The sequence below is a fragment of the Myotis yumanensis genome, unplaced genomic scaffold, assembly GCF_028538775.1.
Source record: "Myotis yumanensis isolate MYYU_CA2020_CCGP unplaced genomic scaffold, mMyoYum1.0.hap1 SCAF_2, whole genome shotgun sequence".
NCBI lineage: Eukaryota > Metazoa > Chordata > Mammalia > Chiroptera > Vespertilionidae > Myotis > Myotis yumanensis.
The window spans coordinates 158,445,624-158,459,659 of record NW_027223753.1 but is presented as its reverse complement, the minus strand read 5'-3'; the positions used below and the strand labels follow the sequence as shown (position 1 = coordinate 158,459,659).

Sequence of the window (14,036 nt, the reverse complement as noted above, 5' to 3'; positions counted from 1 at the left end):
AAGACTTTAACTTCTTTTCCAATCTTTTATTTATTAAGATAAATAATAATATATTTTCTTGCCTGCCTACATTGGCTAGAATCTCCAGTATAATGTTAACTAGAAGTGGATATGAATTATAATTTTTTCTAGTCTGGCTGGTAGGAATAGGCACTGTTGCCTTTGTTTCAGTGTTGAACACTATTTCCTCATATTTGTTGACACAGGTCTTTACCTGTCCCTGGTTAGTTTCATCATATGTACCTGTTAATCTATATTTTGTTTGAGGGGGAAACTGTAGATCTCTGAAATCCCCTCCTTGTGAACTGCAGCTGCTTTGGTTTTCCTGTTTTTTTCATCCCCATCTCTTCAATTCAGGGAGTTCACTGCTTTTATCCTGGATCTCCTCCCTCTGCTGTAATCTAGAAACTCTCTTAAGGCAGTAATCAGGTGTGGTTGCAGGCTTCATTTTTTAATCTGTTAGAGATGACTGTTTTTCATTGCAAGCTGTCCTATGTCTTAAAGACAACAACAAAAAAGTTCTGTTAGGTCTGGTTTGTTTGTTTGTTTCAGGCACTAGATTAAATCTGGTCCCTGGTATTCTATCTTGGTCTGAAGTGGAAATCCAAACCTTCTTATTTCTTAGAGTATCACTTAGACCAGTGATGGCGAACCTTTTGAGCTTGGCGTGTCAGCATTTTGAAAAACCCTAACTTAACTCTGGTGCCGTGTCACATATAGAAATTTTTTGATATTTGCAACCATAGTAAAACAAAGACTTATATTTTTGATATTTATTTTATATATTTAAATGCCATTTAATAAAGAAAAATCAACCAAAAAATGAGTTGGCGTGTCACCTCTGACACGCGTGTCATAGGTTCGCCATCACTTAGATGTTTCACCCTCAGATAGGCCTTCCTTCCCTGACACTCATTTTCCTCTTTCATAGCACTGCTCCTTTTTTTTTTTTTCGATTATTACAGTGTATCTACAGAATAAATAAAATTTTTAAGTTACCATTTTTATGGGTTCTTCCTTGAGGTACTCCTTCTTTTTTTAGTTATTATTTCTTTATCTTTCCCCACACACTGAAAAAAAAACCATTCAGTGAAAGAAGGAAAATATATACAGGCCTGAGACTTTTCAAAATCTTCATATATTTAACTTGTTTGTGGCTTGGTTCATTTTCTATTATGGTAACAATGTCTAATATTTATAGAAGTCCTTTTACAAACATCAACCAAAAAAAGTTCTAAAAGTCTCTAAGGGGAGTAGGCATTATTCTTTTTACTTTATAATTTAAAAAAATCTCAAAGCCATTAAATGACTTGCTTAAAAAATGTAATGAACAGATAATAGTAGAAAAGGCAGAAATGGATATAAACATTTTGATCCTATATCTGTTGTTCTTTCTAAAGCATTTCATTGCTTCTACAAATCATAATCTGTAAAGTACAGGTTTCCTTTATAAAGATTTAGGGAAGTCGGCTCCTTGGAGCCTAACCTATGTTACAAGGTGACCAGTGAAAGAATCCAGGAAAAGATTGCAATTGAGATGTTTCTCAAAATGAAAAATATAAGGTTCAAAACAGAATATGGTATCACTTTTAGAACAAAATTGACATAATAAAATGTAAAAATGGATTTCTGATAACATCTTGTCCATTCTCCTTGGGAAAAAATGATTTTAAATTGTTTCATATTTTATATGTGACTTTATCAATTGTGGGTGAAAACTAAAAAAAAAGTAGTTTCTGATTATAGAATAATGAAATTTGTTTACATTGTTTTTGAAACTTGAAGAGACACAGGATATAAAGTCACTTTTGTGTTAGACAGGTCTTAGTTTGTTCTCACTTATTCTGTGTAACTATGAGAAATTAATTTAATCTCTTTTAACTTAAATTTTCTCATCTGTAAAGGAACCTACTAATAAATATCTATCTTCCTGAAAGGGTTATAATGACCATTAAATAATATAACACCCAAATTGCCAAGCACAATCCCAGAACATAAAAGACACTCAATAGAACTGGGTTAAGTTTCCCCAAATAGGGGAAAGTAATCAAGATATGCTTTTCTGAAAGCTAGGAAACAATTCATGAAAGACTGTACACTCTCTCTATTATAATAAAATAAAACTATAGAAATGTAACCATGTCTAATAGTTAAATTTAAAATTTATTTTTAAAAGCAATTCCAGGATATACATTAAAGAATCAGTCTCTTGTCAAAATATATGATGTGGATTATCAAGAGAAGATTTTAAGAAATATGCTTTCAAATCTCAGGGCTTGTCTCAGTCCCTATGAAGCCTACTAAGGGAGACTTGGAGGATCTCTTTAGGGCATGTAAGAACTTGATTTTACTTCTGTCTTCACCCCTTAAAATTTGTTTTAAAAAAACTCTGATTTATTTTGCAAAATTCCAGTGAACCCAGTACTACAGAAGCTATTTCTGCTCTCATTTGTCAAATTTGGAAAATCCCCTGACCCTTCTTCAGGTGAGCAGAAAGAGCCTGTTGTCATTCTCTATCTTGCTACTTTCAGCATTTACTTACTGAGCTCATACTTGTGCTGGGTGTAGAGGATATGAAGTAAGTAAACATACAACTAAATGGTTCAGATACTACTGTATACAAGCCTGTATACTGGAGGCATTTAAATAAAGGAATTGGTATAACAGAAAGCAACAGAAGCGAACATAGATATCAGTATTCTAGTCACAAGACACCAGAAGCAGAGGCAGTGAGAAGCACCCCAAAAGGGGGTGCTCTGCTAGAGTAGAAAACTAGAAAATAATTATTAGCAAAAATAATTTCTTGCTTCCAGAAAAATTTCAAGGATTTCACAGAGACAGACTTCCTTTAGCTTAAGAAACAACAAAGGTTTAGTTTTTTATAAGTGATTAGAGGCCCAGTGCACAAAAATTTGTGCACTCGGGGGGAGAGAGGGGGGTCCCTCAGCCCATCCTGTGCCCTCTTGCAGTCTGGGACCCCTCAGGAGATAATGACCTGCTGGCTTAGGCCTGCGTCCGGGTGGCAGAGGGCAGGCCCAATCCCTAGGTGCAGCCCCTGGTCGGGTTCAGAGCAGGGCCGATTGGGGAGTTGGGGCACTGCCCCCTGTCATGCACAGAGCAGGGTGGATCGGGAGGTTGCGATGCCACCCCTAGTCACGCTCAGGGTACGGCCGATTGGGGGGTTGGGGCACCGCCCCCTGTCACACTCAAGGCAGGGTCGATAGGGAAGTTGCGGCGCCACCCCCTGTCATGCACAGAGCAGGGCCGATCAGGGGGTTGGGGCGTTGCCCCCTGTCACACACAGAGCAGGGCCAATCAGGGGGTTGGGGCACCACACCCCGTCACACACAGAGCAGGGCCCATCAGGGGGTTGAGGAGCTCCCCCCTGTCACGCACTGAGCAGGGCCCATCAGGGTGTTGAGGAGGTCCCCCCTGTCACTCACAGAGTAGGGCCGATAGGGGAGTTGGGGCACTGCGCCCTGTCACACACAGAACAGGGCGGATCAGGGGGTTCGGGCGCCGCCCTCTATCACCCACAGAGCAGGGCCGATCAGGGGGTTGGGGCGCCGCCACTGTCACACTCAGGGCAGGGCCGATGGGGAGGTTATGGCTCTACCCTGTCACACACAGAGCAGGGCCCGTGGGGGGGGGGGGGGCACCGCACCCTGTCACACACAGAGCCGCAGGGCGATCAGGGGGTTGGGGAGCTCCCCCCCTATCAGGCACAGAGCAGGGCTGATCAGGGGGTTGGGGCGCCTTCCCCTATCATGAACAGAGCAGGGCGGATAGGGAGGTTGTGGCCCTGCCCCCTGTCACACACAGAGCCGCAGAGCGATCAGGGGGTTTGGGCGCTGCCCCCTGTCACGCTGATCCCGGTGCTGGGAGGCCTCGCTGCTCCACTGATCCCGGTGCCGGGAGGCATATTACCCTTTTACTATATAGAATAGAGGCCTGGTGCATGGGTCGGGGCTGGCTGGTTTGCCCTGAAGGGTGTCCTGGATTTGGGTAGGGGTCCCCACTGGGGTGCCTGGCCAGTCTGGCTGAGGGGCTGAGGGCCGTTTTCAGGCTGGCGGGTGACTGAAGCTCCCAACCGCTCCTTTTTTTCTTTTTTCTTTTTTATTCTGGGCCAGCTTTACCTCTGAGGCCTCGGCTGCTGAAAGCAGGTTTCTGGCCTTTGTTTACCTTCTGTATTTGAAACAATGTTGCGGTCCTGCTGGCTGAAGCCTGGCTGACTAAAGCAGGTTTCTGGGGTTTGGTTTAGCTTCTATATTTGTTACAATGTTGCTTAGAGTGCAGCTCAGAGGCCGGCAAGGCAGGCGTGGAAGCTTGGCTTCCTCCGTCACTGAAGCAAGCAAGCCTCCCTGTTCGCTTCAAGCTTCCTGGCTGCCGGCCGCCATCTTGGTTGGCAGTTAATTTGCATATCTCCCTGATTAGCCAATAGGAAGGGTAGCGGAGGTACGGCTAATTACCATGTTTCTCTTTTATTAGATAGGATGTGATTCCATTAGTATCTACAAGCTGGTGAGGTCTGAAGAAATTAAAAATTAAAACAACATACATGTGTCTGTACATTTTATACAAATGAAGCCATCTTTTATATATTGTTAAGGAACATGCTTTTAAACATAACATTGATTTACTATCCTAAACATCTTATGTCAATAAATATTCACCTATAACATTACTAGTATCATTTGCACCTCTAAGCATACCCTCACTCCCCTCTTTTTCTGTATCAATTTTTAGAATTGCTTACTCTACCATCTTCAGATTTGCATTTGTTACCATGGTAAATAATAGTACTGACTCTTTTATTTGTGACCTTAACTCACCAACTTCACAGTGTTTGGTACATGAATCACTATAGAAATGTTTGTGTATTCTATTTTAAACAATCAGAAATTAGGAATACATAGCTATCTCTAAGAAATCTAATTACTTACAAAAAGGAAATACTGTGGCCTTGGTTAGAATAATTTTATAAAATGGTCAAAGGCACAAGGTTTCTAAAATAAGAAAGTATTCAATTATTATTGATACTGGTATGTCAGGTTTTTTATTGATAAAAACACCATGGCTCAAAACAAAAGACAAGTGACACTTGGACAAATAGGATGTGGTCTGCATGGTTTGAAATAAACACTAAAACAATGGATATGAGTAATTGGGTCATGACAATAACTATTTGAAATTTTTAAATAATTTTTATTAAAATAATTAGGCTGCACTTCCATAACAAAACAAAAATTTGCATGCATGCTGAATGTGTTTTAAAAAACACATTACTGAGCACAGATATACGGATTTAATGCAAGCATTATGACTTAAAATGCTATTTGCCTAACTGTAATAGAACTTACTCCGATAGGAAGTACGGATCCGTTTCGTTAAATCAGGATAAAAGTTAGACAGGCCACGCATGCAAAAGTTGTCTTTGGAACATGCCAGAACACCAGCATCAGCAGCAGGCAGGGGAAAGAGAGAGAAATAGTCTAAAGTGAAAGGAAGTGATATCATACCAGAATCTAGAACAGCCAAGATGAAGAAATTGCAGCAAGTTTAGGTAATCAAATTAGAAAGAAGATATTAAAAAAATAAGTCAATTAGAAAGTAAAATGTGATAGATGTATGATGAGAATGCTGTAGTAATTTTATTTAAATAAATATGCCATCTATTTTTATAAGATATTTATCTTATGTTCTTTATGTAGTAAACTTATTTGGTTTGCAAATAATATGTTACCTTATAAATATCACAATGGTTATCTTTAATTTTCTGCATTAAAAATAAAGCTTAGGGACTTTAGTCTTTAATATTTTATTTATATAACAAAGTGAGTACTCATTTTATACACTAAATATGAAATTTATGACTTCATTACAGTTTTTCCTAATTTTAAAGTCATCAAAATTGTAAGATCTAATCATAAATGTTAATGCTCAACAAGATTAAATTAAGCAACAGTTGTATTATTTGTTATCCCACTGTGTATATCAAGCAATAACTTAGATACTACCAGAGAATCCAAAGCTTTTCTGATTGAATTGGTGCTTTCAGTATGCAAACAGTGCCTACTATCTTCTAACTTCTTTTTGCCCTTAAGTTCATAAACTTTCAAAAGTCAACCCCCTTTTTCCCAATCATGAGGGAATTTTATGATACATGCACACACAATTTCTCTTATTCTGTCTTATTTTCAAAATCAAGTAGTGGTTGAGACAGAACCTATTAAATTTGAAATTTCTAGCATTCCTAAAATATTGTTAAAAGTTGAGATTTCTAACAAAAACCAGGTTCTAAAAGAGAATTTCTGGGTTCCTGAAAAGGGTCAAACTTGCATTTTGAAGAGGATTGAGGTTTACAATAAACAGAGATTCAGTATGTCAAGTACTTTTTTTATTAGTCTAAAAGGAAACTTCAGTCTTCAGTATCACATTCAGATGTTAAATTTAGAACATAACTACCATCATGCACTGTTTTTATTTTAAAATATTCTTGTATGAGTATATTTATTAAAGCCTTCCATAGTCTTCAATTGATTAAAACATTTTTAAAAGAACTATTTAAAATGTAAAGAAACTGTATATTTTCTGTCTACTGATATAATACTATTAGAGGCCCGATGCACAAAATTCGTGCATGGTAGGGGTGGAGGTCCCTCAGCCCGGCTGCACCCTCTCCAATCCAAGACCCCTCGGGGGATATTTGATGCGGGCAGTTGGACATCACTCTTGCAATCTGGGACTGCTGACTCCTAACTGCTCACCTGCCTGCCGGCCTGATTGCCCCTAACTGCCCTCCCCTGCCGGCCTGGTCGCCCCTAACGGCTGCTGCCTCGGCCCCCACCACTGTGGCTTTGTGCGGAAGGATATCGGATGGATGTCTGGAAGACGTCTGGTCTAATTACCATATTCCCTTTTATTAGTATAGATTATACAACATAAGCTTTAAGGTAGAATAGCATTAGTAGAAATGAAGAGACATTTCATTAAAAAATGTATATTGGTTTAATATGATTCAAATCCCCTTGTTTATGACAAAAATCAAGTCTTTAAGAATAGGATTCCTTGTCCTAGCTGGTTTTGCTCAGTGGCTAGAGCTTCAACCTGTGGATTGAAGGGTCCCAGGTTCGATTCCGGCCGAGGGCACATGCCTGGGTTGCGGGCTCGATCCCCAGTAGGGCGTGTGCAGGAGGCAGCTGACCAATGATTCCCTCTCATCACTGATGTTTCTATCTCTTTCCCTCTCCCTTCCTCTCTGAAATAAATAAAAATCTATTTAAACAAATAAAAGAATAAGATTGCTTTGCTATCAAAGCCAAGTAAGGTGTGTCATTCGTTGTCCCTGATGAAGTCTGAGCAGCTCAGTTGCTAAGAGACTTTGCTGGGTTCTTATCAAATAAAATCCATGGAGAAGCAACTAAACCCACCATGCATTTAGGCTATAAAAACCAAAAGTTGGGGAGAACAGAGTGTTTCTGGGGTAGGAGACATTGAGGGTCAGTGGCTGGGAGGTAGGGAAGACATGGGAATGCCCAGTGCCTGGAAGTATCGGAGGGTCTGGGATATGCAAATCTGCTGGGGGCGGGGTCAGGCTCTGGGCTCCCAGAGGTCAGGTCCGGGGGGGGGGGGGGGGGGGGGGGGTGTGGTTCCAGGGAATCCCTTTCCTGGGAGGCTCATCCTCCTCCCCTTAACCCCCTAACCTGTCCATTTGGATAAAGTGGGTGGGAAGCAGGTACACAATGCCTGGGCAGAATGCCCCTCAGTTCTGGATCTCTCCGGGACGCGGGGTGGAGGGGGCGGGGGGAAGTGTTTGTTATTGGTTTATTTGATTCTTCTTACACGTTGAAGGGGGTGGCAGGGGAGTGTCCGCCAGACATGGTTTCCTTCTGCTTGCTCACCCGACCTGCCCCGTATGATGCCTTTTCCCTTCCTTCCTGGCTGCCCCGAGCTAAAGCGCGCATGAGATCACCAGGGACGAAACTGGGGCCCCCGTTGTATTGCTTGTATTGCATGAAGATTGCACTCCACAGGAACCTGCCTGATCCAGGGAAGGTTGGGGTCATGCACTGCTGGAAAGGCTCGATTTAAACCAAGCCTCCGCTTGCAGCTGCTTAGATAGGCACAGGCTGAGGGTTTATCATCCCTTCTGGCTGTTTCCTTGGAAACCACAAACTCAAGGTAGCAGGGCCTCCTCAGCGCAGGCTCTCCTCAGTCAGCTGCTGAATTTACTTGAAGGATGTAGAATAATTTGTAAACGATACTAAAGTGTGTACAATTAGATCAAAGCATTATGCAATTATTTCCTATTAATTTGTGTGATTGAGGGTCCTGAGTGTTTGAGGATGTCAGCTCTCACAGAGCATAGTGATTTTAACTATTGAATTTAACCAAAGTCTCCAGTGACTCTTTCAGCCAGGTGGCCTCCGGGCCAGGTGCAGTCTGCCTGCTCACACCTCCACAGGTGGCCACTGCTGCTGGGGGCCGCTCCCAGGCCAGGCGGTGTGGCTTGCCTGTTCGCAACCTTGGCTGGGTGGCCTCAGGGCTGGGCAGCGCCCCGCCAGTGGCCACTTCCACTGGCCGCTCCTGGGCAGTTCAGTGCCTGACTGATCATGACTGCTAAGGTGTCCAGGTTAATTAGCATATCCCTCTATTATTATATAGGATAAACATTTCCATCTGTGTGCCTTTTAGCCCAATTAATTTTTTAACTGAATGATGTCAGTGGACAGAAAATATACAAAAGTTTGACAATGTTTACAAAGCCAACTATTTGGACATATACTGAAATTTCAGTAAAACTTTGGATGATCTGGCATTATATAGAAAGTATTTTGCTTAAATCCTAATTAACCATGTGTATTTTTCTTTTATATTTTTTGATCCTGTTAAAAAACTGTCATCTTTTGTAGAATTTTAAATGTTAATTAATAATGTTTATTTCATTTGTTAAAATACCTCTTAGAAAGTCATCCCCCAATAAGAAAAATAACAGCTAAAATATGGAGTTAATTTTAAAAAAGAAGTAAATAACTACTTTTAACTAACAATTATATTTTTAAAGGGGCCAGATATACTAGGAGAAAATTATCCTCTTTAACACAACAATTGAAACCAGTTTTTTCAACTAGAGAGCCTGATTTTCATATCATTTTCATATTGAACAGCTTATTTTCTAGGACTTCAACCTAAGAAACTTGAGATGCTTCCTAACTTTAAATATCTCATTTACCCTTTCAAAGATTCTATGTTTCTGTCTAATTTTACTTACATGGTATCGTAAATTATGTTCACTTTATGTTGCCATGCATTTTAACAGCATCACAGAAGAAAGATAAGAAATCTAAAGGCAAGAAAAACAGATGAACTTAATCAAGTTTGTAAACATCTTGTTTTCTATCTCCTACCTGCAATGAACTGCTTGTTTTTTCGAGGAGACCGTGGTTGTCGTTGGTATAAGTCACTTGATCTATATAGGTCAATGGTCCCGGTGCTTAACAGTACTGTCTTCTGTATAAAATCCACCACAGCCAACCCATTGCAGTTCCCAAATGCAACTCTGAGAGAAAAAGAAAAATGCAACTAGAATGTATCACACCAAGTATTATTATTTTTACATTTGAATTAAAAATAAGATTACTGGAAAGTAAAGCTGTCGTGCTGGAGATGTTGGGCAGTGACTGGAGCAGTCCAGAAGGATATTATGCCTTGACAAAGGATGGGTTGACCTTGTATAATTTTCCACACAAAAATAGAATTGATCAATATTATTATAAGTAAATTTATAAGTGACCACGACAAAACAAAGGAATGAGCTGTACCCACATTTTGTCATGTAAGTAGTGATTACCCAATCAGCTCTTTAACTACTCTGTCTTGTATTTTTACAGAAGAATGATGTGACATCTTTTTGGTACACAATGGGGAAATAGGTCAAGAAGTGTCACACTTTTAAAAGCTACAATAGCTTAGGCATGTAATTAGGTGCCTTTTTGAAATAAAATATTAGATTCCAAATTAGTTCTCTTTTTAAACCAAGGAGATATATCTATCTATCTATCTATCTATATTATATATACATATATGTCCATATATATATCTATATATATAATCTTTATTGTTGAAAGTTATTACATAGGTCCTCTGTTTTCCCCCATTAACCTCTTTCAGCCCTCCCCCCAGGCCCTATGTCCATGGGTTATGCCAGTGGTCAGCAAACTGCGGTTCGCGAGCCACATGCAGCTCTTTGGCCCCTTGAGTGTGGCCACGAAGTTTCAATCGCACTGTACGTGCGCACCCGCACGTGGTATTTTGTGGAAGAGCCACACTCAAGGGGCCACAGTTTGCCAACCACTGGGTTATGCAAACAAGTTCACTGGTTGATCTCTTAAAAACAATTGTATTTTAACACAACATACTACATAAAATTCGTATCTCTAAAGTTTTCACACTTTGTAGATATAACTTTCATTTACAAAAATTAAAATTTTCTCATTTCTTTTGCTCCTCATTTTGTCCTGTTTATTAATAGACAAAGACCATTTGATAAATTTCCTGTGAAATTAAAACTGTTCTCCTAAGCCAGTGGTTGGCAAACTCATTAGTCAACAGAGCCAAATATCAACAGTACAATGATTGAAATTTCTTTTGAGAGCCAAATTTTTTAAACTTAAACTATCTATATAGGTACATTGTTATTAACTTAATTAGGGTACTCCTAAGGCTTAGGAAGAGCCACACTCAAGGGGCCAAAGAGCCGCATATGGCTCGAAAGCCGCAGTTTGCCAACCACGGTCCTAAGCAGTCATTTTGATCACTTCAACCATTAGCATACAATAACTTTTCTTTTTTCTCAATTTACAACATGCTTTCTAGCTGAACAATTATAAATCTGTATTTGTTGCTTCTTACATTAAATATACACTAAATGTATGGGTGCTGTTTTGCTCATTTTATATAAGTTACATGTTGTTTTATTGCTTAGATTGAATCTGGTTAGCATGTCATCTGCTTACTCTGAATCTAGTTCTTCCCACTCCATCTCACTGCCTTCCTCACAACAAATTAAAAGTTCCAGGATACTAGATGTTTTGCTATTTCACACAGAGTTTTTTTACATCTTCTAGTAAGACAGGTTTTGGAAACTTGGAAAAAGTGTTATAAAAGTCAAAAGATTCCATCTTAACATTGTCTAGGTTATTTGACTTTGAGAACAATTAATGAATCTTGCCAAGCTTGTTTATTTACTTTATAATGAGAATTATAATATGAGGCTTATCTAATTCACAGGACCTTTAGGAACAATAAATCAGAAATTTGTTAATATACTTCCACACCAAATTAGACTTGATTGCAATATTATATATATTACATATTATAGCAGCTTAATATCTTTTAACACAAAAAGTATAAATATAGTTAATTATTTCTGCTTACAGTGTGATAGAGTTCCCAAATGTAATACTGACAGGAAAAAAATTAGGCAACTAGAATGTATGATACTAACCAAAATAATTATTTTTTTATCTGCAAATCTATATATATAAAAGCCAAGCGACCCAAACGACCAGTTGCTATGACATGCACTGTGGCCAGCCAACTGGCCCAATCGTGGGTGCCCCCACCCCCCCCTAGCAGGCCCCACCCCTGATCGCCCCCCCCCACCCGATTGGGGGCAGGGGCCACGGCCGGCCAACCGCCCGTGGCCCCTCCCCCCTGCCAGCCCAGCCCTATCGGCCCCCATTGGGGCAGGCTGGCTGGACCCCACCCATGCACGAATTTGTGCACCGGGCCTCTAGTTAAAAATAAAAATACTGGAGTGATGTCAGCATTATGGCAGAGTAAGAAGACCTCTAGGTTTCTCCCTTTGAGGTAGTAGCAACAAGTTGGGCAACTATAATTCAACAAATGATTCCATGCTCAACACACAAACACATCTGAGAGATCCGCACACTGAGACATCTAAAGGTGGGTGTGTTGAAGTAAGCAGGGAGAAGGATAAAGTTGGGTGCCACAGACACAGTCCTGGATTCACTATGGCCCCAGCTGATGCAGTAGCAATGAAGGGTCAGGGGGAAGCCCTCACTCACTCAGCAGCCCAGGGAGGGGCAGAGGCAGCATTCTGCCTGAGTGGCTAGTACACATTGTGGTTAACAGATCTGGCAGCTGCCATTACCAGAGAAAAAACAACGCAGACAGACAAACCTGTCTCCCATCACTCACCTGGCACCAGGTGATGAGGTAGCATTGGAGGTATTGAGTTGTGGCCCTCACTCAGAAGCCTGGCGAGGGCTGGAGGGACAGAAAACTTCAGCCAAGCTGCCAATGCACACTGCAGCTAATCCCAGTGGAAAAAACAAAGCTGCAGCATGTGAACCCACCTCTTTCCCCACTCATTATGGCAGAGGCTGGTGGAGGCAGCTGGGACACCTCAGATAGTGCAGCATTGACTCCATTAGAAAGAGCAATATAAGAAGGGGTATACCAAAGGAAAGGGGAACAGAGAGCCTATTCAAACAAATAATTGATGAGAACTTCCTAAACCACTGGAAAAAGCTGGAACCTTGAATCCAAGAAGCTCACAGAACACCTAATTACCTGAATTCAAAGAGACCTGACCTTCTCCAAGATATATATAACTGTCAAAAGTTAATGACAAAGAATTCTCAAGGCAACCGTGGGGGTGAGGAGGCGTGACTGTAACCTATGAAGGAAACCCCAGTGGATAATCATTGAATTTTTTAGCAGAAACCTTACAAGCTAGGAAAAAATGAAATCAAATATGTCAGTATTTAAAGAGAGAAATCAAAAGTCAAGAATAATAATACCCAGCAAAATGATGCTTTAGATATGAAGGAGAAATAAAGGCTGAGAAAATTTACCATCACAAGACCTGCATTACAAGAAATACAGAAAGGAGCTCTTTTTACTTGAAACAACAAAAGAATACAAAACTGTATGATAAAGCAGGAAGCAGGAAATTGCAACTCTATTTCAGAATAGAGTATTAAACAATTATAACATAAAGGTTAAAGGGGGTGAAAGCATTTAAAAAATACTATAGCTTCTACAATTTGGAAATGAATACACATCACAAAAAGGGATAATTTGTGATAACAAAAACCTAAAAGGAGTAGGAGAAAAGGACTGAATTTGCACAGGTGACTGGAGATAAAGTACATTCAGATGAAAAAGGAGTATTGTGTGTATAAAACTTTTTGTTACATAAAACTAATGGTACCCACAAAACAAATTTAGAACAAAACAAATCTAGAACAAAGACACATAACATAAAAGAAATGGAGGAAAAAATGATAGACTACCACCAGACTAAAATAGCAGACAAAAACACAAGGGAAAAAGCAAACAGTGGAGATACACAGCAACCAGAAATTTAAAAAAAAAAAAGAGATAAGATGGCTGTGATAAGTCTTCATGTATTAATAATCACCCTAAATGTAAATGGACTGAATTCACCAATCAAAAGGCACGTAGTAGTGGGATGTATTAAAAAACAAGATGTAACTATATACTGTCTTTAAAAGACCCATCTCAGCTAAAAATGTTACCAGAGTGAACTAATTATTGATGGGAAAGGAAGCAAAAGAGCAGACATTGTTGAGCACACTCAGCTGGGAAGCAAAGGCCTGTTTGTTTCACCAGGAAACTAGAGCTTCACACTCTAGGGAATCACAACATTGTCCCTCTAGATCTAGCACCGTGGTCCCTAAACTGCGGCTGGTGAGCCACATGCTGCTCTTTGGCCCCTTGAGTGTGGCTCTTCCTAAGCCTTAGGAGTGCCCTAATTAAGTCAATAACAATGTACCTACCTATATAGTTTAAGTTTAAAAAATTTGGCTCTCAAAAGAAGTTTCAATCGTTGTACTGTTGATATTTGGCTCTGTTGACTAATGAGTTTGCCGACCACTGCTCTAGATTAACACCCTCCCTTCCCCGCTCAGATACTGGATTGTGTGTGGGGGGGAGGGGGAAGATAAGAACATGTGCAGGGGGAGGTGCTGGACTATAGAGGCCTG

The 14,036-nt window shown here is 40.2% G+C and overlaps 1 protein-coding gene and 1 long non-coding RNA gene across 8 annotated transcripts in view; one reads left to right on the top strand and one right to left on the bottom strand.

Annotated features, from left to right (window-relative positions):
- The window catches only part of STXBP5L (syntaxin binding protein 5L), a 221,634-nt gene that overhangs the window by 75,996 nt on the left and 131,602 nt on the right, over positions 1 to 14,036 (bottom strand). For 5 of the 7 annotated variants that reach the window (XM_070406280.1, XM_070406286.1, XM_070406282.1 and 2 more), the window contains exons 19-20: positions 9,408 to 9,559; positions 5,361 to 5,432 (exon numbers count right to left, since the gene is read on the bottom strand). In XM_070406280.1, coding sequence (XP_070262381.1) covers positions 5,361 to 5,432; positions 9,408 to 9,559 — 224 coding nt within the window. The remainder of the gene's footprint in view (positions 1 to 5,360; positions 5,433 to 9,407; positions 9,560 to 14,036) is intronic. The other 2 variants (XM_070406283.1, XM_070406285.1) reach the window with 1 other exon arrangement.
- The window catches only part of LOC139003884 (uncharacterized), a 101,889-nt gene that overhangs the window by 65,702 nt on the left and 22,151 nt on the right, over positions 1 to 14,036 (top strand). The gene's annotated exons all lie outside the window — the stretch shown is intronic.